At 45.3% G+C, this 27,299-nt stretch overlaps 1 protein-coding gene across 4 annotated transcripts in view; it reads left to right on the top strand.

Annotated features, from left to right (window-relative positions):
• IFT43 (intraflagellar transport 43) overlaps positions 1 to 27,299 on the top strand; it is a 46,009-nt gene that overhangs the window by 2,652 nt on the left and 16,058 nt on the right. For 2 of the 4 annotated variants that reach the window (XM_054201132.1, XM_054201134.1), the window contains exons 3-7: positions 13,323 to 13,390; positions 18,258 to 18,301; positions 19,062 to 19,230; positions 26,247 to 26,279; positions 26,795 to 26,841. In XM_054201132.1, the coding sequence (XP_054057107.1) occupies positions 13,323 to 13,390; positions 18,258 to 18,301; positions 19,062 to 19,230; positions 26,247 to 26,279; positions 26,795 to 26,841 (361 nt within the window). Of the gene's footprint in view, positions 1 to 13,322; positions 13,391 to 18,257; positions 18,327 to 19,061; positions 19,231 to 26,246; positions 26,280 to 26,794; positions 26,842 to 27,299 lie in introns of all 4 variants that reach the window. The other 2 variants (XM_054201135.1, XM_054201136.1) reach the window with 2 other exon arrangements.

The following is a 27,299-nucleotide window of genomic DNA, read 5'->3' as shown; positions in this document are numbered from 1 at the left end:
TCATACACAATCATATTTGATATCAAAAGTGAGCATTTAATAGAACTAATATTGTTTTTCCCTTCACCCTAGATTGGCAATCACCTTTTACTTTTCTGGAAGCTTGGATCTGGCTTGCCTCCAACTGGTGGGGTCAGCTGTTACAATGGATGTCTCATTCAGCCATCTGGTCATCTTGAAACCTTTTCAAGGAACTTTCCCAAAAGAAACAATTTATTTGCAAAATAAAAAAAAACCCAAGCCACACAGTACTTTTTTCTGGAACTGGCAGTAGTGGAGGAGGCCCCATGTAATTAATGGAGGTTTTGTTCTTATTACTGATTTTGAAGACAAAGGCGTTTGTCTTAAACCTTTGCCATAGTCACACCTTCGTGTGCAGTTTCACATTCAGGATGGTAATTCCGCTGTCAGTAGTTCCTCAGAGTTTTAAAACTGTTTTAAGATTCATTTTGACTTTTTTTTTTTAATTCCATGTCAATCCACCTAGTTTCTACCCAGCTCAAATTTCTCATTTGAACATACCATTTGTGCTATTGTTCTGGTCTTTTCATGACATTAAGAACAATCCAGGAAGTGTTTTCCAGTCAGAGCAGCTTGCTTGAAGGCAGCAAAAACTACCTGTCTATCCATGTTTTGACATTTGTGCTTATTATGAGGAGATTCACTTTGAGGGGTGAACAACTCATTTAACATAATTAAAAAGATGCTTGTTTTGAAGTCAATAGGCAAATCATCTGACTTGGAGCGTAGATTTTATCAAATTACTGCTGATCTCTCCTTGACCCGGACTCTGTCTTCCAAAAGAGACTCCAAATAATGGTACATCTCCTCAACTGTGTGTCTCTTCTCACGAATGTGTTGTTAAAACCTCCTTCCCTAGGGCACAACTGCAATCTCTACTGCCTTGTAGCCTAATGTACTTGCCCAAGCTCTGTGCGAACAGTATGATATCTTAGTATCTTTTCAGTGCCTGTTGTGTGTATGCGTCTCCCACAATAAGTTTCTTAACTACAGCGGTGTATCTGTAATTCCTCTGCCCAAATCTCTATTTGATAAGTCCCATTCCTGTGTGGAAGTATCTGCATTACCTTCAAATTTAGACCTCTGTCTCCTCAAGGGGCTCACTAAGGGTCACAAAACTCCCAGTCTGCCATCTGATGAGCAGAGCATTCCTGCCTTTTCAGAAGTGCAAGTACTAACAAACTACACTGCAGCTATGTATTATTTCATGAGGCAAGAAGGAACATGATTACTTGCTGTAATTGGCGCTGTCAGCATCCTCCTGCAGCAATGGCTGTGCGTGTTCCTGGCCTTTAGAGCTCCTTGGCAAATCGGCAGGCACTTGGGCACCCAGGGGAATATGCCGTAAATGGGAATTCCTAGAGATAAATCTGCTTACTGCATGCCAGAACTCTGCATTTCAAACATTCATTTTCAGAGGGGTAATGTATCCATTTTTCCATTGGGAGGCCTTTCCCATCCCCTGGCTTGATGTGTTGCTTTTTACTCATCTTGATGCTATCGAGTTTCTGACAAAATGGGACAAACTCAAGCTGGTCATGTTATTTGTATAATGGGAGGGGCAGATATAATGAGATCTGTTGAAGATCTTTGCTGTCCCATCCTACCAGGACTTCTGGACACTTTCATAGAATAAAAGTCAAACCTTTTTCCTGGCTCTGACATAACTGCATCCAACAGCCTGACTGTTGGCTTGGTGACATCCACCAAAAGAAGCTGTTTGGCCAGGTTTGGAGCTCTTGGGGAGATTGCTTTGGAAAGCTGAGTGGAAAAGCCTTTTTTTAAAATATATCAGCAAATTTTTCCTTTTCTGTGTTTCCTCTCAGCAAGAGCGAACTATTTGCTGTTCCATAAGAGATCAGTATGCAAAAATATTGTAATTGTTCCTGTTTACACAGTCTGTTTTCTCTTCATCCTACAGTGAGGGGATTCCCTTGGGACATTTTTCAAGGCTTCCCTGGTTTCTACCTCTTACAATCTCATTATGATGTTGCTGATGTCTCTCTGGCAGCACTTTGTACGTCCTTTGAGTGGAGACTGCTTTAATAGGCAATGTGTCAGCCTAAAGCATGAGGGTTTTCCAGGCTATGTTGAGAATATCTCCACACAAGTAGGACAGGGTCACTTTCACTTTATATCAGGGTTTGCCCCCAAATCATCTAAGTTTCTTACTGGTTCTCTTCCCCATGCTTCACCAAAGCTTGTGGAAAGGCTCTGTGCTTCCGCTTCTGAAAAGACTGTCCTACCTGATATTTGTAAGCTTGTGTATGTAGTTGTGGTTCTTGGGTGATAGTTAAAAGTGAGCATTTCTGTGCTGTAAAAAATAACTTATTCGGAATAGATTTGTATAGACAGACAAAAGCTTGGGCCACCTCCACTGCATGTTGGAAGGATGTTCCCACAGATGAATTTTGCAAAGCAGCTGTTTGGACTTCTACCACCCAGCTTACAAACACTCCTGGCAGTGATTCTCTAGGCTGACATCCAGGCATCATTTAAATAGGACTCGGTTATCTAAACCAAGTGAATAAACAACTGCAAATCAGTTGCTGAGGGTGAAATCCACGTGGAAGATTGCTCAAAGAAGTGGTTATTCAAGTGCTTTTCCAACATGTGTTGTCCAGCTAGATTTCCTTCTGTGCTACTGCAAGTTCTGTACCGCTTGGGCTCTGTACATCCAGAGAAGGTTAGGTCATGTTGGGCCCCACAGCAGCCTTTCAGCTCTCTGGTGTGGGAACAAGTGGGTCCCTGGCTGACAGATAACACACTTCCAACAGATTTTACCATTTGGGTGAATCTGATTTCATTTTTGCTGCTCACGGATATGGACATTTCTGTACCCCAGCTGCCCTAACCTGCATGTAGCTCCCTCCGCTTCTGTCATGGTAAGACTGTAAGACCAGATGACGGATGACTAAGAGGACTCATATACCAAACCACTTTAATCAGAGATACATGAAATTTATTAATCACATGGCTTCCCTGTTCCACAGGAGAGATGATGCAGTCCAGAAGAAAAGTCAGGTGGATTAGTGTAATGGTTCCAGCCATCCGGTACTCCTGGTGCAATGTCATGGGGTACCCTAGATTCTCTCCCTTAGTGATTCTGAACACTCTCATTTCTAGGATTGTGTAGAGATTGACGAATTCTTAATTGCCTCCCCCTTGCATTTGGTGCTTAACAATTGGTTATCACCACTCCTGGTGCTGGCAGTCTGCTCACTAGAAAGGTTTTCAACCAGTTTGCAACTTTCACAGTGATTAACACGCTGCTTTCCCTGAGTTACTCATCTACCCTGTAACTAAGCTGCTCCCTTATACCATAGGGTTAGCCAAAGTTCATCTACTAAAGCTAACACTGCTGTCAGCTAGGCCTATCTCATGCTGACTGCTGCAGCTCCTGCTCCCAGTGGAGGATCTGACCTAGGCTTGAGAGGGTTGAGAAACAGTAGCTCCTGAAAAAAGGGCTACAGCCTGCTACGGTGTATAATCCCCAGTATGACCGGTCCAGTATCATTTCAGGTCTCTGGCATGGTTGCAGAGCCTATCCATACAAATCTTTCTAGTATCCTATACCCCCAAATAATTTGGATTTTCTCACGCTATAGAGAGAAGGAACTAAGTCTTCTCACTCTTATTTGTAGGTTTTTTCTTTAGTATGGCTTTCAAGGGTCTGATTGCTGGCAGACTCTCCTGCCATTGCAGTCAAACAGGTATGCTTTATAGCATCACAGTTGGTATATGCATAAATGACTGGATATAAAATCTCACAATGGTGGGATCAGCTTTGTACTTTGTTCAAAGGAATAAGGTTGGAAAGCAAGCGTTGTGGGACAGCCATTCATATCGATCTTCAAGCTATTTTGTGCAGGCTTCCATAGTTCTTCCTTTTAACTTCTTTCTCTCTTTTTTCCTCCTGATCCTTCTAGGATGAAGACCCTGAGGAAAAGGTTGACCATGTAAGACTAGAGGCTTTCTAGGTAGATGCTGGCTCCTCTGAAGGGGACTAGAAGGACTAACCTATTCATATGTGTGGAGACTACCTTAAGAGGGGACTTTTGTATTGGAGAATAAGATAAAGTTTGCTTCAGATGCAGTGCCTTTCCTGCGTCCTCTGTTCCTGTTGCTGACAGGCTTTTTTTAAAATTATCATTGTAACAGCTGCTCTTATCAGCTGCTGCATCTTTTCCGAGGTCACAGATGTATATGTGGCCATTGGAAAGATACTTTATTCTCATTTAAAAGACAGGGCAGCAATTAGCTAATAGAGTACAAAGCCTTACTGAGCCTAGACTTGCTGTCCAGTATGGTTAGCTTGCTCCCATGACTTGAAAACTTGTCTTCAGGGATTATGAAGTCTTGCTGGTGTCCCAGAGGAGAAGGCCAGCCAGTAGTAACAAGGATGTGTGCCTTTGTATTTTCTATGAGTCTTCCCTTTTTATTGCACCAGCACTGTAATGCTAGTATCTGTGGTAAATAGGATAGCATAGTGCTTCTTACCAGGCTCCTGTTATATACACATATCCTTTCTCATCCTGCAGCAAAGCTAAACTACATCTCAGCATTCATTTGGTGTTAGAAGCCAGGGTGGTGCTGTTCAGAGCAACCTGAGAACTAGTGCCTGTTTCTGTTAATGGTTTTGGGCTAATTGTCTTGCACTCTTCCTAACCGTGGAATTGGTGTTGCCCTGTTTTTCCTGGCTAGAACTGCTCTCTGTATATGTTAAACAACTAAAGCATCCTCTCCCATACTTTTAATTCCTTCTGCTGAAGCACCAGCCCAATACCGGTAGCATAATATATTCATTTGTGAAATTTAAAGCCCAGAAAAGAAGCCCGTATCACCCATCTCATTAATTCTGGCCTCAGAAGGTTATACTCATCACAAGGAGTCAAGACTATTCAGATTAGCTCAGTTATCTCTTGGTAGTGCTAGAGATGATATTGTAGGAAAGATCCACTGGGTTTATTCATCAGTGATGGATGGTTCAGGACTATGCCCAGAGCACTTTTCCATTTATCAGGCAAAGAGACCTCTCACTGATGGGTATAGTTTTGGGGACTGGTTACCCAATAGAAATTTTTCCTGATAATTGATCTAAACTTCCCCTCCCGCCCACTGGAACCAGTCCTTACAGTCATTTCACTGGAACTAATTCCACCTCCATACAGTGCCCTAAATCATTGATTCCCAAGGTCTGTTGTACTGAGTGGTGGCTGGTCACATGCCACAGGCGCCTTCTTGCTCCTGGCTGCTAAATTTCATTAAAGTAGCTAAACTGATGTGACTCTTCCACATGAGCAGTTGTTGTTGCTTCAGGGATGTTATGCAATGGTGCCTGGCAAGGAGATTTTCCTTAGTATAAAGTGATCCCTGCTTTCAAATCCATCTTGTTTGGATAATTCCTGCACCCTTTATTCAGGCTTGTGCTCTTAAGCATCACAGTCACACTTTATAGTATTTTTCCATTTGTAAATGCCTGTGAAGGGTAACAAAATGGTTAAGCGAGTGTTGAGAAATCTAACTGATCAGTAAGCTGCTTGTAATTTATAATAATATATGCTTACAAACTTCTGTTAATTGTATCATAAGTCTCTTCCAAACCAATTATTACGGGAACTTTATATTATAAAGTGTGATCCAAAACTTGTTGCAGTATATCCCTCCCTTAGTCATTGCCTGGCCAAGCTGAAATTCTTGGCTTCTTGAATCATTTGTCCGAAGTTGGCCCCTTCGTCCCCCTGATGGCTCATGTAACCCTTCTCTGAACTCCCTTTGGGCTGTGCTGAGTGTTACAATCTGAACTCTTCCTGGATTTGGTCCCTTTCCTCTTGCTGTGCTGAAGATACTTTGTGGCTGCCTGAATATTAGCAAACAGCCCCATCCCGGCTATCGATGTGAATGTACCTGCTGAAGTCCTGCCCTCCAGCCATCTGCCTGCTCTGAGACTTGTTTTGCACCCCCTGGCAAACCACTCATCTTGGATCTGAATTTTTGCCAGTTGAATCACTCATTTGGCTTCACCTTCCAAGGCTGCCTGGGACATTTAGCCAAAGGCTGTAAGGCTGATCAATGGTATAATAAAGGGTGTATCCTAATATCTCAGTTAATTTGCAGAGGCAGGATAGGCAGGAGGAGTACGAACATGGCTGTGAGCCAAGATTTTGCTGGGTTCTCTTCCTGGCTTTGCCACGGATTTGCTTTCAGGCCTTGGAGAAGTCCCTCCACTAGTTTGCTTTAGTCCCTGTCTGAAAGGGAGGCTGGAGCTTTATGTAGAAGAACTGTGGGGATTCCCTAAATGCAGGTCCACAGGGGGATTTAGATGCCTTATCCTCATAGCAAAATCCACAGCCTGTATTAGGTGCCTGTGTAGTGTGTAGGCAATCTCAGGATGGACCTGTGGATCTATTAAGGTGGTAGAGTGTCTGGGGACTGGAGTGTGTCTGAAATCTTGTCCTTACGTGGAGTTCTGGCCCCATTCTGAGAGCTCTGGGAGCACGTGTCCTTACTCTGGCAGTGAGTGATCCTGATCCCCATCCTGTGTTTTGTATCCTTCAGCAGTGGAGCAGCGCTTTTCCTTGCCTTCGGGGACCTCCAGGGATGCAGGTGTTAATTTTGATGTTGAAGCCACAGGCTTTATACATAAACTTAAAGATTAAACCCACCATCTCCTTTCCAAGCTGGAAGATAGTGATTTTATTGTCCTCTTCCTCCTCCTGAAAGATGTATCAAGTAATGTTTCCCAGCTCCCTAGAGAATATTACATATAATGACAAAGCTATGAGCTGTTCTGGGTCTGAGAAGGCTCTCAGTCCTTTCTCCTGAAGCTGCTCTGCTTTGAAAATGGAACTGAAAGAATTTTTTGTTTGCTGCAGAGAAGAACCTTCTAACTGAAGGCAACAACATTTGACCAGGAAGACATCTTTTCTGGTCCTAATGAGTCCAGCTGGGACCTTGTTCTCTAGTTTGCTGATAGACATGCCATAGGTGGTCTCAAGGTCCTTTGTGGACTAAAGTGGGGACAGCACCTGATTTCTGACTCTTAGCTAGGTTGATGCTCACCTATGTGGTACTATATCACTCAAAATTTGAGTGATGACATGCTTTGAGGCAACAACTGGAAAGAGGATTTGAGGATCTGACCTTTCAAGAGGGGGCAGCCAAGTCCTCCTGTAGTTCTAGTTCCCAGTACTTTTAGAACAAGTTGGGTGAAAAAATGGGCTGTTGCTTTTTAGTTTAAGACAACGTGTCAGGAACAATTGTTTTCAATGAATGTTTGTTGGAAGAACAACTATCAAAAAAATGTAAGTACCTGAAATGCGAAGCTAGTTGTGGACTTACATTGATAGCTTGCCCAGTTCGGTGGGGTTGTTTGAGCATATTTGCGTCCTAAAATACAGTGCAGAATGATGCAGAGATCCCCTGGTGAGAAGCAACCTGCACGCTACCTGGGGAGGTACCAGCTTGGTTACCAGAACTACCTAAAGCTAGACTGTTTCCAGACTCGGGCTGACTCACATGGATCCTACTTGCAGGTGTGTCTGCACCTGTGGTGTAGACATGGCCTGGGGCTTGATATGATCAGGGCCTTTAATCAGAGCGGTATTTTCCTGACCCAGTTCTTACCCTTGCACAGTGGTTGGCACCCAGTTCCAAACTCTCATTCCATTGTCTAGTCTGGTCTGGATCTGCCCAGCAGCCACCCCTCAAGTGCTCCTCCCCACATCCCCTGAAACTTAGAAAAGTGTGACTGAGGAGCCCAGCACTGGCTGCACTCAGCTGGGTGCTTACTGGGGACCTTATATGCATAAAAATAATCACAGTGGTTTAGGCACTGTCCAGCCACTCTAGTTCAGAGAGTTCATGACCTACAGAGTCATGTATAATTGTAATGCAGTCCCTTAGAGCCCTTTTGGTATCTACAACTTGAATTGCAGTAAGATCTAGAGAGTGTTGGTGTGTAGCTGGGACAAAAATTTCCTATTCCCAAAGACCTTGCAGTCAGACTGCGTTGTTTTTCTCTAGCATCCTCCTCTCCCCTGTGATCTTCAGCTTGTAGAAGAGCCCTCACCAGGGGTTAGCTGCATTTTGTATACGGCACATGGCCAGGGTTTTGCCTTCTTAGGCATACAGTCGGGAGTGGGGTGGAGTGTCAGTAGATAGCTCTTGAAGCAACTGGCATCTCTGAGAACCTCGGAGGGTTCTCTGAGGCAGATTTTCCTGTAACTGTTGCACATTGTGAATGCCCTCCCATTTGCGTGTTTGTCCTGGGCTGAGCTGAATTTGTCCCTCCATGTCCCAGAATTTCTGTCATCTTTTTGAATTCTTACATTCTGCTGAGTAACACCCTCCACCAAAGGAAACCAGCATCCAAGGAAGCACTGGCTTTTTTACCTGTTTCCATTTTACAGGGATTGCTTCTTTTTTTCCAATGGTCTTCTGGTTGCTTGTAGAAATGCTGGACTCCCAGCCTGTTCCCGGGGACCGCTCAGCTGGAAGTTGGCCAGATTCTCCAGGAGGAATCTAAAAAATGCAGCTGAACTTTTGTTCCCTAATTAGGCCAACTTCCCCAGTATGAGCCCCAGCACTGCATGGCCTAGAGCTCCCCAAGGCCTTGCGCTGCCTCTCTCCCGTGCACCCCGAGTGGCTGGCCAGCAGGGCAGTTATTTTCAGCTTTCTGAGGTTATCTACTAGCCTTTTGATGACATCTACTGAAATAGCATTTCTAGCCAGCCATGTTTCCCAGCCTTTCTTGTAGTATCCTCTCTGCTTGGATACCTTGATGTGGATTAGGGACAAACTCATCAAAAATAATTTTATCAAAACCTTTTCCTTTTCCACACATTTATTTCATGTTTTGAATGCTCCGGGACCTACCTGAAGGCAGCAAAAGAACTGTAGGAGTGATGGAGATGGATGGGAACGTGTCTGACAGTGTGTAGCACAAGGTAGTAGCAAACTGTTCGAGAGATGTTCATGCCTAGGAGGGCTGGAGGGACACCGCCCTGTAACTGCAGGTTGTGAGAGGATTCTACCTGGTGGCCCCTTGCTCAGATGATCACGTAGTTGTGTGCTGCTTCACTGTTTTCATGCTGGGGAGAGCAGTAAGTCTTGAGGCAGGTTAAGGTGCCAAATGCTGCAACATGACAGCTTTCCTAGCACGTGTAAGCTGAGTAGGTAGCTGACCATTGCTTTAGGGAGAAATTCTTGATAGCTGTTTAACAGTATGAGCTGCTCCTTTACCTGCTGTGATAGACGACAGAGAATAGTTAAAGCCCCTCAAGAACTTTCTTTGTCTCAATAGCACTTTCCCTAGTAAAGGAAGGTCAGTGACCATGAAGAAGGATAGTTTGCAGATGAAATGGAAATACGGGATTTTCTATTAGGCATTTAAGACATGCAGAAGTTCTTGGAGGGGATTCATTAAAATCAGATACACTACTTGAACTGTCTGTGGACATGATAAAGAGAGCTAACAGAGATGGGCTGTTCTTTGCAAAAAGCCGAGGCTCGCATAGATCTGGGAATTGAGCCCTTTCTGATATCATACGTGCTCTGAGATTGGTATAGCTTGTGTTATGTGTCTTCTTGGAAGCAGTGGGGCTGTTTGACTTACAGCTCCTTAATTGGTGGTAGTCAAAACTAATTCATCAGGCCTGTTTGTGGAGGTTTGCTTTTCCTCAGTCAGAGGGCCCTCAGGCAACTTGCTGGTGAAGAGGGAGCTCGAGACTGGACTGGCCATACTTAGTTCTTTCTGCTCTGTGGTCAATATTGAACAAAAGCAAGGCACCCACATACACAATAAAATCTCAGAGTGTTTGTATATTGGACGCAACAGATCCCACACATTTTAGGAGATGTGTTACATGACAGAAAAATTTTATGTCCTCTGTTGCACGCTGTCAATGTCATTTGAGTCCCTGCTTCCCTGCACAGAGCGCTCACTGTTTCAAAGGTAAATTAATCCATATTTCCAGACCTGTCTGAGAATCTGAGGGACCCAACGTGTCCGTAATCTGCCTGCATTGTGGTAGGTCGTAAAAGAAACTTTACTGGACCCTCAGGATCCAGAGTCACACAGGGTAGATGCTTCCGTGAGGGAGGCAACATCCACCTAGCACCTTCATAGCTGCAGACATGATCTGACAAGTGGCTTGGAAATTTCTGCCTTAATGGGGAAGCCAAATTAGAATTCTACATCTGTCTGATAAGAAAGGGCCTGACTACAGATAAAGAAGGAGGTAGAGTTTCTACTTTAAGGCAAGAGAGATGGAATTCAGGCCAGTCATTTTTCAAAGGGAGAGATAAAATACCGATTATGGTGGTAGTATGAAAGTGTTGGTAAGGAGGGCGTCCTGAGAAATACTGAAAAAGTACCATCATAAAAATGATGAGCTGAATTTCTGAGAAAGAATAGAATAAAGGGCCCAGACCATGGCAATGTTCCTTGAAAAAGTGGATGAACTGCAGAAACTAAGGTAGAGGAAATCTTCTGGAGATAAATAACTGACAAAACTGAAGTGGAAAAGAGACTGAGCAGCAAGAGCTGAGAGAGAACACTGTTGTCAGGAGCTGGTGGAATCTCAGTGTTTTGGACACCAAACCGTTTGGGTGCATAGCTTAGCTTTGCATTTGGGAACATACATAAAAATGTTGCCCAAGTATAACATATAGGTACCAATAAGTTCTGATCATTTAAAGCCCCTGTTTTTCTTCACCAAAGAGGCGTGTTAAGGAGCACATTTGCTCCATGACAGAAGAACAATGACCTCTGTTTCTGCTCTTCTCCCTCTGGGGTTTACATTCTTCCCGCTTTCTGCCTCAAGCTCTTGCTTCCAGCTGCAACGTCCCCTACCTGTCACCATATTGTGGCAATGCACGGCATTGCATTCTCAATTGTAAATTATGCTGAGGTTTTGGAAATGTGAAAGTATATGAAGGTAAGTTTATTTACTTGACAAAAGTGCACGTGGCATGTGACCTTATTACGGCACTTTCCAGGCAACTAACAAAGAAAGGCTATTTATCCTCAGCTGACAGTTAACATTGCCTTTTCTGTTGCTAGTTCTCCTGTGGGCAGTTCAAAAAGAATTACCTGATTTATTGCAAGAGGAATAAAAGGACCTGTAGGTATGTGTGAGATGTTTGTCAAGGTCTGACAGACATCCAGGGTTTCCTGGTGTGTATGATCAATGGGAAGATGTTATAACATTGGCAAGACGTTGGGACCAAACCCCTAGATGCCATGGAGCCATGCCCTGTGCCAAGACTGGGGCAGTCATTCTCATCACCCTCTGACCTGGAGTGCCCAACTTGAGATATCTTGGATCTGGAGGCTAGTTTTGATGATGAGGCAATTAAATTGCAGGTGCATTGGAACACCCTGGAGATGCTGCATTTTCCCTCAGCCTCACGGCCCAGGTTCTTTGGTGACATTTGTGTAACTCCATGCACCTTTGTGACGAGTTGTGTGTCTGTGTGTTGGGAACATGGCCTGCTGGCTATCTGGGAGATGGTGTGAGGGGAGGAAGGTTGTCTGCATGGGAAGGATCCGTGTGGGAGGGAGTGTGTTTTTGAGGTAGGGGTGTGTGTAATGGGAATAGGGATGTTTATGTGGGCATGCACGCCCATATGTGGTGTGTTTTTCCCCTTTTCCTGGGCTCTGGGTGTGTCCAGATCAACTGAATTCAAAATACTCCTTTTTTGGCACTGTAGCCTCTTCTCTGGTTTGGCATCTTAAGAATCTGGGGGAATCATTTAAAGATCAGAAAACTCCATTCACTTGGGCCCCTGAAGGCTTCACATTCTGTGACATGGTCATTCCAGTCGACTGAGCTCTGTCCCCTGCGGATGAGCCCATATAAGGAGGCTGTTTCCTGCGTTTCACGCTCCCTGCCTGTCCCTCTGCCCTCCTGCGCTCCCTTTGCTGAAGAAAGCTGGTATTTTGGGACTGCAGCTCCTGCCTCATTCCTGCTCCCTGTTTATTTTTGGAGGATGACTATTTTTGCTCCTATCAGGGAGCTATGCAGGGTCGTGCCCCCTCCCTGCAGCAGGCAGTGACTGCCCCTGGCAGCCTCTCTTCATTTCCCACACTCACAAACAATGCTTCTGCTTCAAGAAATAAACATGGGAGACCCCTACCATCAGGGGTTAGCTCAGCCCCTTCCTCGTCTGTGGCAAGAGGTAATTTGGCTTTCGCTCAGGGTTGACCCCACTACACATGCAAGGTCCCCTCTGTCAAGTCAAAATCTTCAGGAGGTGCCCAGACCATTCCCTTTCTTAATAAAAGCTGTGGGAGCCACCTGTCTCCCCCACCGTTGCTCCAGCCTAGACTCTTTTTGCAGTTACCGTTTTTCCCTGTTTTGGGACATCTTTTACCCAGTCATCCTTTCTCATGATGGTCCCTTCACAAGTCCCCATCTTCCTCACTGGGCACCGTCAATTGGGAGCTATATAAACTGACATCCATGCACTGGGTTCACTTTGCCCCTCTGCTTTCACCACTGCCTGTCATGCAAAATACTGAAGCCACTGCTGTAGAAGATGCTTCAGGCAGGGGGAACTGAGCCCAAAACTGCCAGAGGCCGCGGGCAGCTCCCACACGGTGGGAAATCATGGCTCTGCTCTTTGAAAATTCCCATTGTAAACCCCAAGCTGAATTCCTGTTTTCTCTTGCCGTGCAGCAGTGTGCCACACAAGACAATGCAAGAAAATAGCAGGGAGGGTCTTCGAGCTCCAGATGAACTTCCCCTGTAGCATTTCAGTGGTGGGATTCATCTTGCCTAACTTTAGAAGTGTTTGGTATGGCTGCCTGTATCTGAACTTGGCATCTAACCTCCTATTCTAGGCAGTGGACAAAAGCAGACGCTTTTTAGGAACAATTCCTCATCTAAAACAAGCTGGCTTATACCTTAGGAAGCATATAACATGTGGTACGTCCCACTGAAATGTGGGCAGCAGTAACAAACAAGTTCCCAATGAACCATATTTTGCCAGGAGAACGTATCCTCTGTGGATCGGTCTGCTACTGTACTGTGTGCCCTGGACAAGTCAAAGGCACAAAGACCTGAAACTTGTCAAGATACCGATTAGAGTGATACATCTTTTGTTTACAGAGACACTTAAAAACCTGTCCTGCAATATTTGTCTTCCTTTTGTTTTGAATAAACAGCATTTTAAACACTATCTCTCCATCTATTATTTGGTGAAGCTTTACATTAGTATGTATGGACCCGGTGTCTCAGTTGACTTGACTTTGCCTTGACTGGAGCTGGCTGTAACGTGTCTCTTCTCTATTAAAGGGTCCACCACCTAAACCTCCACGCCGGCAAGGAGGCTGGGCAGATGATCCTGTACTGGCAGCTACCAAGTGAGTCTTCACTTTTTTCCTGTTTAAGAAGGGCTTAGGCATGGATTAAGTGAACATCCCTGATTGGGCTTTGTTGTCACAGGCATCGGAACAGTTTTTCTGGATCTTGTAGGTGGCCTGTGTATCCAATATCGTTGTAGCTCCTCCAAACCATTTGAAGTATTGCTCTTGCTTGGTTCTGCTGGCTAATGCTCTTTATAAATTGGCCTGGTGGGACTCAGAACTGCGTAGATGTCACTGTCTGCCAGAGGCAGTGTATTCCTTACCTGGTACAGTAACTGGAAGGAGTCAAGAATGTAATAAGCATGTTAAATGCAGGAGCTGGGAGGGGGGATTTGACTGGTTGTGTCCTTTCCAGGAGAGTGACACATGACAGTGCCCCACTGACAAGAATGCAATGAACCATTCAGGATTTAGTGATCAGCCTTGACAGTAAAGGTGAAATTTGTCAATGTTTATGTGTGTATGGGGTTATGGTATAATGGAGATGGATGGAGATGGTCAGCAAGAAGAGATGGGAGGAAAAAAGTATACAAATTGTAGAGTGTAGGTTGAGAAGCCTGATGCTTATGAAGGACACCTAAGGGAAAGGAAATATCTGGACATGGTAATAGAATGGGTATGAAAACTAAAGGACCGTTCAGGAGGAGATGACTTGATTTTAAGCTATTTGTTATTTTTCAAGCCGTAAAGTTATGCTGGTGTTATCATTCCTATTCACAGAGCTGAACAGCACAGTCATGGAGTGGTGTGAGATTGCTTGTATATATTAAGACGTATAATAAGCGTGTATACGTCTGAACATATACTTTGGAGGCATTCTGATTTATGGAAAAGTTATGTATTTTCTTTCCTGGAATGCTTGAGAATGGGAGAGGACATCCAGAAACCTGTTATATAGTCAGTATTTCCTGGGAGGTGAGAAAGGTGGTCTGTATTCTGGGGCAGCCTTTCTGGAAAACAGTACTTTTCTGGGAAAATTATCACTCTGTTTGTCTCTGAGAATAAATTGGCTGAAAATCTGGAGACTGGAGTAAAGCAAAGGGATGAAGATCTCAGCCTGCGCTCCTTCTGTTCCTCTCCAGTTTAACTCTGATAATGGTATTATTTTTCACAGGCTGGGTGCAGCTAGAAGTTGCCATTGCAAAGATGCATCCACCTCAGGGTTATAAAAAAATGCTACCAGTGATCCTGAATCTCTGTAGGACCAAGCAGAAGCTTTATGAAAACGTGATAGCAGAGAACAAGGGTGAATTGCATTGTTCAGGAAAAATAAATTCTGTAATTGTTGGCTAGGTGAAGGACTGGATTGGAGGCAATATAGTTATTCAGGGCTGTGCCTAATGTGCCCTGAAGGACAGTGTACAGGTTACTAATGTAACAGCACTGTGCCATGTACTACTTCAGGATGTTTTTCATTGACATTAGCCTCATCAGATAGATTTGGAGCAGTAGCTATCAGTGGTGCTTCTCCAGCATCCCAATTGCATGGTTTACAGATATAGCAGGTGTCTGGAGTAAATGCTTCGATGAGGTTGAACGCAATTCTTTTAATTCCTGTTAAGAGTTTTTATTGAATAAATTTTATGAAGGGGAGGATTGTTCTGACTTTCTTTGGCCATATGAGGTACAAGGATTTTGTACAACTAGTTCCCCCGTCTTTTCTTTACTTCAGCCCTGTATTCTCCCCAAGCTGATTTCTCTCTTTCTCTCCCTTAAAAAAGTCTGAGGTGCTGGCCTGTAAGGCTGTCTTTGTGACATATCCCAGAGTAAAGCCTTCATGTGAAAAGTCTGAGTCATCGGCTGATGTCATACCAAGTTACTGTAGCTTTGTTGTTTCTGTTTTCTCAGGCTCTATCTCCCCACAGTTTTTCAACCATTTTGACTCGGTTTGGAAGCCCGTCAAGTTGACTTGCTCCAATTTCACTAGTGTAGATGTAGTTAGAATAACATGCTTCTATTGATATATTTGATGTAAGTATAAGCACTTTTATGCCAGTGTAACTGAACCTACACTTGGGAATTGTACTGCTTTATGTAATTTGCTTTTCAGAACTGACAGTGTAAAATCTGTGGTTTGTTTTTTTTTTTAACTTAGAAAGGAAGGATGAGCAGAATGGTTACAGTTAGATTTCCTGTGTTGTATAAATATATTCTCGGTCAGATGGGATACTGCAGCCACTTGTGAAATGATCTTGTAGCTGTTTATGTGGTATTCTCTCCCCATTTGAAGTCTAAGCTTAAAGTTCTGTTTCTGACAGATTCAGCCAGTTGCAATGGCCACTTGTTGCTTTTCCTGCAGGGATACTTAAAACTCTTTTCTGCTGTATTTCTAGTTCAGAGTCTTATTGATGTGAAAGGATAACTTGAAATTGTTCTTCGTGTTTCCATTTGGCACACGTTGTAGTAGAATTTAATTTGCAACCTGTTTTTCTGTTTTTCTACCTTTGCTGCTCCTTCTTAGTCCCTTACCTGCCCAGCTCTTGTCATACCTAGGTAAACTTGCAAATATTCTCACCATCTTGCTGATTCTTTCCATCAGACTACTGCTCTCTCAGACTGTTGCAAGATAGAAAGAGGAGGAGGGCCCCTAAAGTTTTCCAACCTACAATTAGTTTTGAAATGAATTCTCACAGATGGTGTGCAAGTAAGATAAAGTATTTTATTATGAGTTCCCATAGTATTTACAAGTGTCAGATATTTAAATTCCCAAGAACTATCCAAATGCTGTCTCTTACTGATAGATTTTCAGAAGTCAAGCATGGGAAGATTACTTTGGACCCCTAGTACCTTTGTAGAACAGCTGTCATTGCTAAAAGTCTCATTTGTAAATCTGGACAATGACGAGGACTGCAGTTAAGTGTCTAAGCAACCCCTCAGGCTCGTTCTCTGCAATCAGCAAATAAATGGTGCAAAGTAGTGATGGAAGAACCTTTTTTCCTTACTGATGGGGCCCTCAGCACCTGAATCTGCTGTATTTATTTAAATTTATGCTCAGAGGGAAGAATCACTCTCTATGAGAAGAGGCAGTCCCATTGCTGCCCCAGCAATGTTCTAGCCCCAGTATTAGAGGACAGGGGACCAGCCAAGAACATAGGCAGCCTCTTGGGGCCTAGTACCCTGCTGAGATTACATAAATAATAGTAATTACAGCTGGTTTTGATATAGAAGCAGCTCTCTAACCACTGGATGGAGCCCAAGTGCCATTCTGAACACTGTGCTGATGTCCTTAATGACATCAGTGTTGACACTTGTGACAAGCAAAGCAAAGGTTTATTGTCAGGTTATCTCATGCATCAGAAAGAAGAAACACAAAGCGCCTGCCAATGGGAAAAGGAAAAGAGAATCCAGTTTTGCATACTGGTGAGGATTTAACAAAGGAGAGGTGCTTCTGGGATCCATTTAATTCCAGCTTCTGCTAATCTCATCTATCTGACTTCATCTATCGTAGAATTTCTTCCATTTTTTTTCCCTATTAATATCTTTATTTCTTTGCTTCCCAGGACACTTCCAGTTTATTTGAATCCTTGATCCGTTTGGTCTTGCAATCAGCCCCTTAAAATTCATACAGTTCTGCAGGCAGCAGCTAGGCTTGTTGTGGAATAAACACAGCTCATTTCAGGTGGCCTCACAGGCAAATGCCAAGTGCTGCTTTCAGTAGGAAATCCCTTCCCGTGCCTTCCCGTGTACCTGCTTTCTTCTACAGGGATCGTAGCAGTTTAGCAACAGGTGCTCCAGCTACAACTGAAATTTCTCCTTTCTGACTGATAGGTCATACTGAGTTGGAATAATCAAGGCAGGCTTGTTTAGGAAAATGACCATGCTGAAGTATTTTGGAACAGAAGCGGTGGTACAGTGTCCAGGAAAGCATTTAGCAAGAAGGTGACTGTGAAGGGCTTGTAGGAAGGAAAGGGATGCAGTCAGGGTGACCTTTAGAGCAGGGTAACCCGGCCTCTGTATAGATATCATTTAGGGCTCTGGAGGGTGGGCAATGGTGAGATTGCACCCTGGAGCTGGAGGAAGGTTGTTTAAGAGATTAAGGGGTTTTATGATTCTAGGTCTCTAGAGGTAAGTTAAGTTAAAAACCTCCTGTTTCAAAAATATGGGCTTAAACTATCCTGTGTTGTATCTATATGAAATGACCCCTGAGAGTGCCTGGTTTATAGAACCTCTAGCCATCCCTGTCTTGCAAGTGGGAGTAGTAAAATGCTCATGAGTTTCTCTGCCTGACATGGTAGAGGGAAGCTCGTGTCATTGCTTCTGCCCTCTACTCCCAGTCCAGCAGCGTTGGACTCCCAGCCCAGCAGGCTGGGCTTCCCTGTGACACTGCCATGTTAGGAGCAGAGCCAGGCTCCTGGCTGTGGGGAAGGCAGCAGCCTCACTCTGTGTCTTGCAGCCATCTGTGGATGTCCTCAATGATGTGAAGACTATAGGCACAAAGGATCCAGGCTGCCAAGTGAGGGGGTACAACTTAGAAGGAGAAGAAAGAAAAGGAAGTCTGATTAAGTTTTGTCTTGAAGTGTCTGTTTTTGGGTTTGTCCCTGCATTGATCTGCAAGGGAATGAGGCAAGTAATGGCCCCTTGGGGACCTTCAGGACTTTCCTCTCAATGTCAGCCGTCATTTTCAATCACCTTCTCCCTCCCAGCCATTAATTTTGGCCCAGGATCATGGGGACTTGTCCATCTATCACTCCTAATTGACACTAAATGATCTGTCAGTTTATTGATGAACGGCAGGAGTGGAATTGTCACAATATATTTTACTTTCTAACAACTCCTCCTGACAATTTTACCTTGTCCATCTCACTCTCCTCACATAAATCTCCATTGGCCTCTCATTCCTTCTCTTGGGCTGATCTGGTGCCAGCCGCCTCCACACCATCGGCACGCATCAAGGACATCAAGATGGCGGTAAGCTGCAATGTGCAGGCCCAGGGTGGGTTTTTTTCCTCTCTCTCTCTCTTTCTCCCTCCCCCTCCTCCTCTACCTCTTTTTCTTTTTTCTTTTTCTTTTTTTTTTTTTTTAATAGGCTGAATGATCCAAGAATGCTAACAGGCTCTTGTCCTCTTGTCCCTCCGTGTCATTGCTGGGGTGAGCTCTCCTTGGTGTTTCTGTTTAGACTCAGTAAAGATAACTGGCAGAAAAAGGAAAGTCCCTAAAAGACAGAAAAGTCACCTGAGAATCCCTCAGTACCATGACTGTGATGGTGGATTTTTTTCCATTTAATCCTGCTTAGTATGACTTGCAAGGGTTTTCTGCAAAAGGAAAATGCTAGACTTTTGCCTATTCCCGTGTCTTCACAGTGCCCAGAGGAGCCTGGAGAAAGATTGAGCTTTTTTTTTTTCCCCTTCTTTTCCTTTTTTATTTTAATTTTTTTTCTTTTCATTTTTTTCTTTTTTTTCTTTTTTCTTTTTTCTTTTTTCTTTTTTCTTTTTTCTTTTTTCTTTTTTCTTTTTTCTTTTTTCTTTTTTCTTTTTTCCTTTTTTCCTTTTTTCCTTTTTTCCTTTTTTCCTTTTTTCCTAGATTTCTGATTGAGTTTTTTTTGTTTGTTTTGGTTTGGTTTTATTTCTTTTTTTTACTCTGTTAGTGAAGTTTCCTTTGACTTCTTTTTCCTGAAAGACACTGTGGGCAATGGAAGAACTAGTAGGATTGTTGTCTCTTGCTCTCCTAGAAGATGAAGCCTGCATGACAAATAAGGAACAGGAGTGTGACATTTTTTGTAACAGTCCATGTAAGCTGCTGAGGTGGCAGCATGTGCTGGTTGAAGTCTCTCTGATTTTTTTGACTGAGGACAAAGCATCTTCCTTCCTGAGTTCTCTGCATCCCCAAGGAACTTACAGGCAAATTCAGGGGATACTATCATTGCTGTCCCAAATATGTCTAGTTTAAAAAAAGCTAAACCTTCTTGAAGAACACATGCAACTTGCAACCCTTTTGTATCTGGCAGAGCCAAAGCTAAAAACTTGTCTAGCCTTTGTAGGTCACCCCTAAATTGGCTGTGAAGTCTAGCTTAATGCAGTTTACCTGCAGAAAGACACCTAAGATGACCTGATCTACTTGCTTGGCCCTGTTTCTCCCTCCCCCAGTCCCCCTCCCCATATAACCCCTCTGCTATTCTCAAGTTCTTAATCCAAGTTCTTAAAATATCTTCTTTCAGAAGCTGTTGCTGTCAGATGACAGCACAAGGTGCCATTCGGTAATAAAGTAGTGTTTTTCATTTAAATGTTTTCAGTGAGGCCAGTCACAAGTAAAAAGTCTGTGGCCCGGTGCTTCAAAATCATGAGTTTGTTCTCTGTTGTGGGAGGAAAAAAACCCAACCTTAGATACTTTTTCTTTGCATTCTAGTTCTATCTCCTCTAGCAGTCAGTTCTTCCATGTAACCACGAGGATCAAAAGTGTGCTTTTCTCTTTAAATGGAAACTGAAATGCTCCTGTAACCTCAAGAGCCATTTGGTGTGAGAGTTGGTCCTGGCCATTACTGGAGTCTGAGGATGTGATCACTTGGATAGGAGCCCCTGTTCTCAGGGACGGAAGATGTGTGGTGGATACCTCTAGAAACTGCAGCGCTGTTTTCCCACACAGCAGGAATCTGTATTGAGTGTTGTTGTTTTTTCTGTTGCTCAGTGGGAGCTCTGAACGGCTCTGCCGGTCAGCTCTCTACCAGCGAGCGAGCGGGGGAACCCTGGGAACATCTGTTACAGGGACGATGCAGTGAGTAGGCTGAGGTTCAGTGACCCCCATGAACCCTCTCTGTCAGCTTGTTCTTTCGTGCCAGAGCTTTCCTCCTTTGTTGTTTCTGTTAAGCAAGCCCACGTATTAGGACATGAGGAGAAACAACACCACTTCTGCTAGAGATTGATTAGCACCTCACAAGCTCGTTTCAGCTGGAGGAGGTTAGCTGCAGGGTCTGTCAGATTGCATCCCACAGACTGCTCATCACTGCATCCTTCTTCCTCCAGTGCCGTGCCCTATGTGTTCAGCATGTGGTCCAGGTAGCCCGGTGAGACCATGAGGGACCAGAAAGTGGATGGTGGGACCATTACAGTTTAAAAAAATGTGTGTCTGCCCAAAACCCCCTTGTGGAGATATAGCCATGTGCCCCAGGGCCTGGAAGTGGAGAGCTCTGTGAGGTGACATCCTATGACAGAAAAAAAGGCTCATAGTAGTCCTTGCTCTGCTGGAATCAATGGCAAAACTTGCCTTGATTTTAGGAGATGTGAATATTGAACTCCCCCAGATTTAATCAAGGCAAATTTGGCTTTTCCAGGCTGCCACAGTCCAGGGAGAGGGGGTGGAAACTTAAACAACTGATTAGAGCCCCAAGGAAGGTGCAATGGAATAGCTGAGAAGACACCTTGTGGTAGTGCTTTCCAGCACGGGCTGTGGTTCTAGTTTACATACAGCTTTGAAGAGTGTTTTTCTCTCCCTGTGCCTCAGCAAACAAGCAGTGACCAAGACCCACACTTGGAGAGCAGGGAGAACTGATCAGTTAGCACTTGTGCGTCATATTGGATGTGTAACTTAGTTGTGCCTTAGGCTATTGAACAAGCTGCAACTGGTAGCTCACCACCCACTCACTGTGGAGATGGGCACTAAAAAAAATACTTGAGCAAGAGAGTACAATGTCCTTTTTTATCTTCCCCCCCGCCTCCCTCAGGCCTAGACCTGAATTACTGTCTGTGCCCTACAGGCAAAAGGCTTCTTGTTTCCCTGTGGGCTGAGCCAAGCCTTCGGTGTTGGGGTGGGTACGGTTTTGGATGGAAGTGCAGAGGCAGAACTGGCCAGTGAGTAGCTTCCTCCGCACGCAGCCCACCTCTGCTCTCCCTTTGATCGCCCTGCTCTCGCAAAACAAAAAGGATCTCTGAACATCAGGACGTTCCCTGTTTTTTCCATTTCATTCTTTTAGCAAGAGGGCAGCTTTTTTGCAGCTTTTTGGTTTCACGTGATTGAGAGAAGTGGTTGAGACGTGCCAGGAAATACGCTAACGCACGCAGGCAGATGAAATTCTACCCCCCGCTGCCAGGGCCATGTAAAATACCTAAAATACCCTTCCCTCTCGACCTGCGGTCGCGCCCGCCCTCCCGGGGACAGCCCGCAGCCCCCGTGGATTGCCTCCCAGTGCTCGCCTCCTTCCTCACCGGGCAGGGGACCGGCCCGTGGGGACCCGCAGCCTCGGCGGGCAGCCGGTGCCGGGCGCCACGCCGCCGGGGCCCGGCAGAGGGCGGCCGCGGCCCGGCAATGCCGCGGTGCCGGCGGGCGCCCACCCCCCCCCACCCCCGCTCCGGGGAGCGCGGCCGTTCCGGGGCCCGCAGCGCCGCTTCGGCGGCACCGACCCCCTCGGCGCCGGGGCGGAGCGGGGAGGGCGCTGCGCCGGGGGTGCGGGGGGTCCGGGGAGAGCAAAGCTGCCCCGGCGGGGAGCTGCCCGCCCGGGCAGAGGGCAACCGGGCCGGGCGCGGGGGCTGCTCTGCTCCCCAACCTTCGCTCTTGCTCTGCCGCCGCCCCCGTCACGCCTGACCGGGCGTTCCTGTTCGTTTTAACAAGCCACCATAATTGCTTCCCTTTTCCTTAGCTGGCTGCGTTGCCCGCCCTCACGCCTCCCCGGGCGCACAGAAGAGAGCCTCCGATCTCGCACGCTGACCTCCTGGCAGCCGGCTGTGGCTCGGTGCAGGACGCAAGTGTGTCTTGAGCTCTCACGAGCTGTGGACATTAAAAGATTTCAAGGACATTTCCCCCCATTCATCCCAGTTATGTCCCCTGATAAAATAGGTTAACGGTGTCTAATTAACCACTGCACATCGTCATGCTGCATAAAGATAGCATCCTGGCTGTTCTCTGAGCCCTGCTACTTTATCTCCATTTAGATCTCCATGGTAGTCCATTAAATGAGAAAGAAACAGTTTAACAGAGATGATGTCTACATTAGAACTGCCTTTCACCCTTCAGCACAGAAGTTCCTGGCAGCTCCGAGGCAGCTCAGCTGTGCATTAGGGGGGTGTGTGTCGGGGAAGCCTCGGGTTTGAGGTTTAACCCCCTCTCATTAATGTGGAGAGAGGATTCCTGATGGCCAGAACCTAGCAAAGACAGCACTGAAGAGCGAGATCAGATCTTTATCCTCTGTCCTGGGACACACAGTCAGGGGAGAAACAGGTGTTCTGGATGAGGAGTTACAGAACGTGGGGTTACATGGGGTCTGTTGGGGTGTTCTGCTCAGTTTCTCAACTGTTCAACACCCTGAAATAGAGGAGGGGTCAGCAGCTGGCCAAAGCCAGATGGAATACTCTCGGATTTTGGATATGTTTGAGAGCACAAAGAGCCTTGCAGTGAAAGGGAATTTTAAATGGCGCTGTCCAGGTGATGGCGTTGGTCCATGTTCTTTGGCCCTCCAGATGCAATGGGCTTATCAGAAGAAACAACAGAACAGAGGTATCGCAGTCTCACAAGGCTGGGGGTGGCTGGTGTATAATACAGCAAACTGAACGCATTTCTGAGCACTGCGCCCAGGATTGTATTGTTTTGTTTGCCCTTACCTGAGTGAGCGTAGCTGTAGTTCACCCACAATTGCTCACTTTGTAGGCACTCGTTGTTGCCCTTCCTGCGCTGTGCCTCCTGCTGGAGCAAACAAACCAGGGCAGTGCACTTCTTGTTGCTGAGAACATGAGAAGAGAAAGAAATCTGTCTATGCTGGCTTGAGTTTATGGTCTGGTTTCTTCCACGTCTACTTTCACTCACCACTAGAAATCTGTGAGCTTGTGGTGAATGAAGAGGATGCTGTTTACCCAGGCCTGTTATTCCTGAAGGATGAAATGCTGGTCTCAAAATGATGTAATTGGCATTGATAAGCTGAGCCAGTTCTTAGGATGGGGTACTCCACAATGCTTAAAGCAGCATGATAACTTCATGAAGAATGCATGCAGGGCTTTCTATAGCACCTGGAGAACAAGGGGACAGGCAGGTGACTGGTTCTGCAGGTATCGCCATGTGTACCTTAGCCCTCGGTTAAGCTTATGGAACGGACAGGGTTGGAGGTAGGGCACCTTCGTAGGATCTGTTAACTTTCCTCCCTTACTTCCTTGAAGTAGGGACACAGGGCACAGGGACCTTAGGACACAGAGCAAAGCTTGTCTTCTATCTCTGTGTCACTTTGTTAGTGCAAGTGTAATGCAATTGGGCCAAAAAAGAAAACCATTATTCAGGAACCAACCAAAAATATTTTGTGATTTATTTTTTTCCAACCTGAAACAAGGAACGTAAAAGTAATTTGGCATCAAACAAAATGAAAGGAAGCCTTCGGGTTCAAGGCTCCATTGAAAAAGGGAGGAAATAGTAGGCTGGTTAGTATCTTCTTTACCTAATAGCTCAGTCATTAAGGCCACAGGGAGTATAAAAACATGTAACTCCTTCCCATACTCCAGAAGTTTCGTGCTATACTTCCCGGATAGTTCTCTACCCGTGAGCTTATCAACTGGTTTGAACTGCCAGTTTCATCAAATAATGCTATTCCAAATCATACATTAATAACCTTACCTAGTGCAGGTGACTGGAAACAGGTGTCTCACCTAAACAGAACAACAATAATTTCTAGCTCCTGCTCTAGTGCCATTGGTATTTAAATGCTCTGTATAAACCACAGTACTGTCAGCATGAGAGACTGGCATCACCCACTGCCACCTTCAGACCCAGTGACATTGGGACTAGGGTGTTCTCCTGAGGGGGAAAGGGGGGGTGACAGCGGGGCTTTAGCTTGCCTTAGAGAGAGGAGGGAACTATCTTGTTTGACAGGAGAGTGTTCCAACATCTGGGCTCTGGGTCATATTCTTCCCTCCCGGTTTATGAATTTTTCACTCAAATTACTTTTTTTTTCTCCCAATATAGTGCAGCTGTTTCATAATGAAGTATTTGCTTATTGCCCTGAGTTAGTCCTTTTCTAACATAACTAGGAGAAGTTGGGAAAGTCTTAAGTCTGGGAATGAGAGTGAAGTAGTCTCTGCCTCTAGGACTAACATATGACTGACTTCCCTGTGGGCCACGTGGATATCTGTCATGACGGGGAGCTCAGGAAAAAGAAACAGAAGTTGCTTACAGGGATAGCAGGAGTGACCCTCCCCTGGGAAGTATAAACATGTGGAGTGTTTCACTCCTGCCTGGGGACAGGAGATGAGCAAAGATGTGAAGAGCATGAGTACTGAGGAAAAGAGAGTGTTATTTGGGGCTGGACAATTATCAAGAGTTACGGGATTGTGCTAAGAAGAGGTTAGATTGAGCCTCCAGGAAATTTCACTGTGCAAGGCTGTGCAAAGCTGTCATTTGGGATGTTTCATCTCAGTGTGGGCAAGGCTCTGAAGACAGGGTGTGGGAAGCAGTTCTGTGAAGGCAGAAGGGAGGGATAAAATAGGATAAATCTAGCATCGTCTTCCTATCTGTGTCTTCTCAGATTCTGAACTCCAGTGAGAGCTGGTGGTGAGCTCTCTGGAGCCATCCCTTTCTCTCTATATAGTATCAGGGGGTTCACAAAAAGTGCATTGCGCTACTCCTGGGGAGAAGGATGGAGCGGGACAATTACTCCTCACTGAAAGAGCTCTCTTCTAAATTCCCTGGCTCCATTGCATTTCTGTCTCTCGTGATGAACAGAAGGGTGCAGATATAGCTGAAAGCCCAGATGCAGATGTCACCTACCTGGCTGCAGTTCTGATTATAGCAGTGGATATTACTGGGCTCAGAGCACCGATTCAGTGTAATCTTTAGCTTCTCACAGACTGCAAACTCCAGGGAGAGCAGTGGAGACAAGAGGCTTTCTTCTCCTCGTAGCTAGACATCCTCTGTGCCCTGCATCTTGCTCTTAGAAGAGCAGATTAATCACAGGAAGGACTAATTGAGGGCCATGGCCTGCTAGAACAGAGAGCAGATGAGAAGAAGCCTGTCCCATCTCATGGACGAGCTGTGAAAGGAGCAGTGCAAGGCAATGAAACAACTCTTATATTTTGGTGTGTCCTGGTACAGTGCATGTGGTAGGGGAGAGCCCCATGTACTTCTTGTCATAGCACCCTGACTTCAAGGGAGGGGAGAATATTTATTCTCAACGCATAGAGATGAAACTTCACTCTGCAAAATGGCCAAAGCAATCAGCGAGTGATGGAGTATCTGCTAAAAAGAAACCTGGCATTTAATTAACTTTTCAAAGTGCTGGTTCAGCAACCTCCATGTTTTACATTTTGAATATTGAACAAGCGTCCCTAATCGGGACTGAATTACTTCTGGGCTTGCTGGGGTGGAGAGCAAGGGAGCTGCCATTTGCCAGTGCCTCCCCCCCACGTTATTATTATGAACTCCTGTTAACTCAGCCAGATCAACCCTGATTTACTGCAGTGACAGCATGTCTGACCTGAACTTGGCCAGCTCAGGTGGGGCTCCTAACCTACAAAGGCAACCAGATCATCTTTATGCACGACCAGGGGGAGGAAGGACCTGTTGATCTCCCAGGGGTAGGTGGACAAAGTATAGCATCTTCTTCACTCCTTAGTGTGCCGACCTCTCTACTCAGGTAAGGCAAGCTTTACCTGCAGCTGATGGCAGAGGGGATGAAAAAGTATCTGAGAAGCTAAAAAATCAGGGAGTATAGCTCTTGCTGTGTCTGGGCATGGCTGTCTTTTTGGACCCAAATGGTTCTGCTTCAATCTGATGCACTCGGGGACTTTTTTGGTACACTGGTTTAATGGTCACTCAGAACTCTTTAAAGGTGTGATGTGTTATCGCACCTGGTGTAGGAACTGTTTTGCATAATAACAGCGATATTGGGAAAGATGCAGGTTTTCAATTTTCTCTACCCTTTTCTAAGCGTAAGTTTTTCCTTGTCTTGCAGGTCAGGAAGAAAGCATGCAGAAGAAGTAGAAGAGTAAGTTCCCATTGTTGCTGAGACTTCTTCCACAACTTTTATATCTGATCTCATGGAGAAGGGACATGTGACTCTAAGCACCAGTACACCAAGATCTGGGGCTTGGGAAGGGTGCGGAGCCTGGCATGAATTCATGTCATGTGTTCTGGGATGGGGCAGGGCTCGTCACTCTATAGTTCCCTGGATATGGAGTAGGTGATGGCTATGTCACTCCCATGTGACAGAAAGAAGGAAAAGTAGAAAGCATCTGCTTTCCTCGCAGATCCACCCCAGGCCCGACTATCTGCAGCCTAGGGGTTTGTCTCAGGTGCAAGGCATCTTGCTTAAGCACTCTAAGCTGAGATTTCTGCTGAGTCTGGCAATGAGGGCTATGGAAGAAGGTCAGTCTGCAGGCTAAGCGTACCTCGGAACTCTCCCCTTGACAGGCCATGAGGCTTGTGGAGAGGAAGGGGACACAAGAAAATGGTTTTCTGGGCTTGCAATTGAAATTCTTTCTTCCTTGTGTTTTGCTGCAGCCATCGTCTCAGACAGCAGAGCCTGGAGGCATCAGATGATGGAGGAGGTAAGGTGTCACCTACTTGACTCCAAGAAGTGCCTTCATGCATGTCTGGGGGTTCTCAAGTAAAGTGAGCAGAGGCATCTTGAAAGAAATGAACCACCCTGGGGGTAAACAAATGCAGGAGATGCTTATATCTCCCCAGCTGTTGAATGAGGTAGAGACAGCAAAGGAGATGGAGAGGAGGATGAGGAAGTGAACATGTAGTCTAACTCCGGCTCTTCATTAACACAGAATGATAAAGCACCTTTGGGAAGAGAGAAAGTGTTGAGGACACGCTTTTCTCTGTAATTACTTCCACATGGAGAATAGTGTACTGGGGCAAAAAGAGAGCTAAAAGAGCAATAAGAGGTTAAGAGCAGGGAAAAAACTCACTGCTGTGCCCTGGTTTAGGTGATAGTATCCTCTGCTTAAAGCCTCTCTTATGTTTTATGGTAACATCCTTGTATTGTTCCCATCAGGAC

Source organism: Rissa tridactyla, chromosome 4, assembly GCF_028500815.1.
Source record: "Rissa tridactyla isolate bRisTri1 chromosome 4, bRisTri1.patW.cur.20221130, whole genome shotgun sequence".
Classification (NCBI taxonomy): Eukaryota; Metazoa; Chordata; class Aves; order Charadriiformes; family Laridae; genus Rissa; species Rissa tridactyla.
The sequence above is the reverse complement of the archived record's forward strand: the minus strand, read 5'-3'. Positions and strand labels throughout refer to the sequence as shown.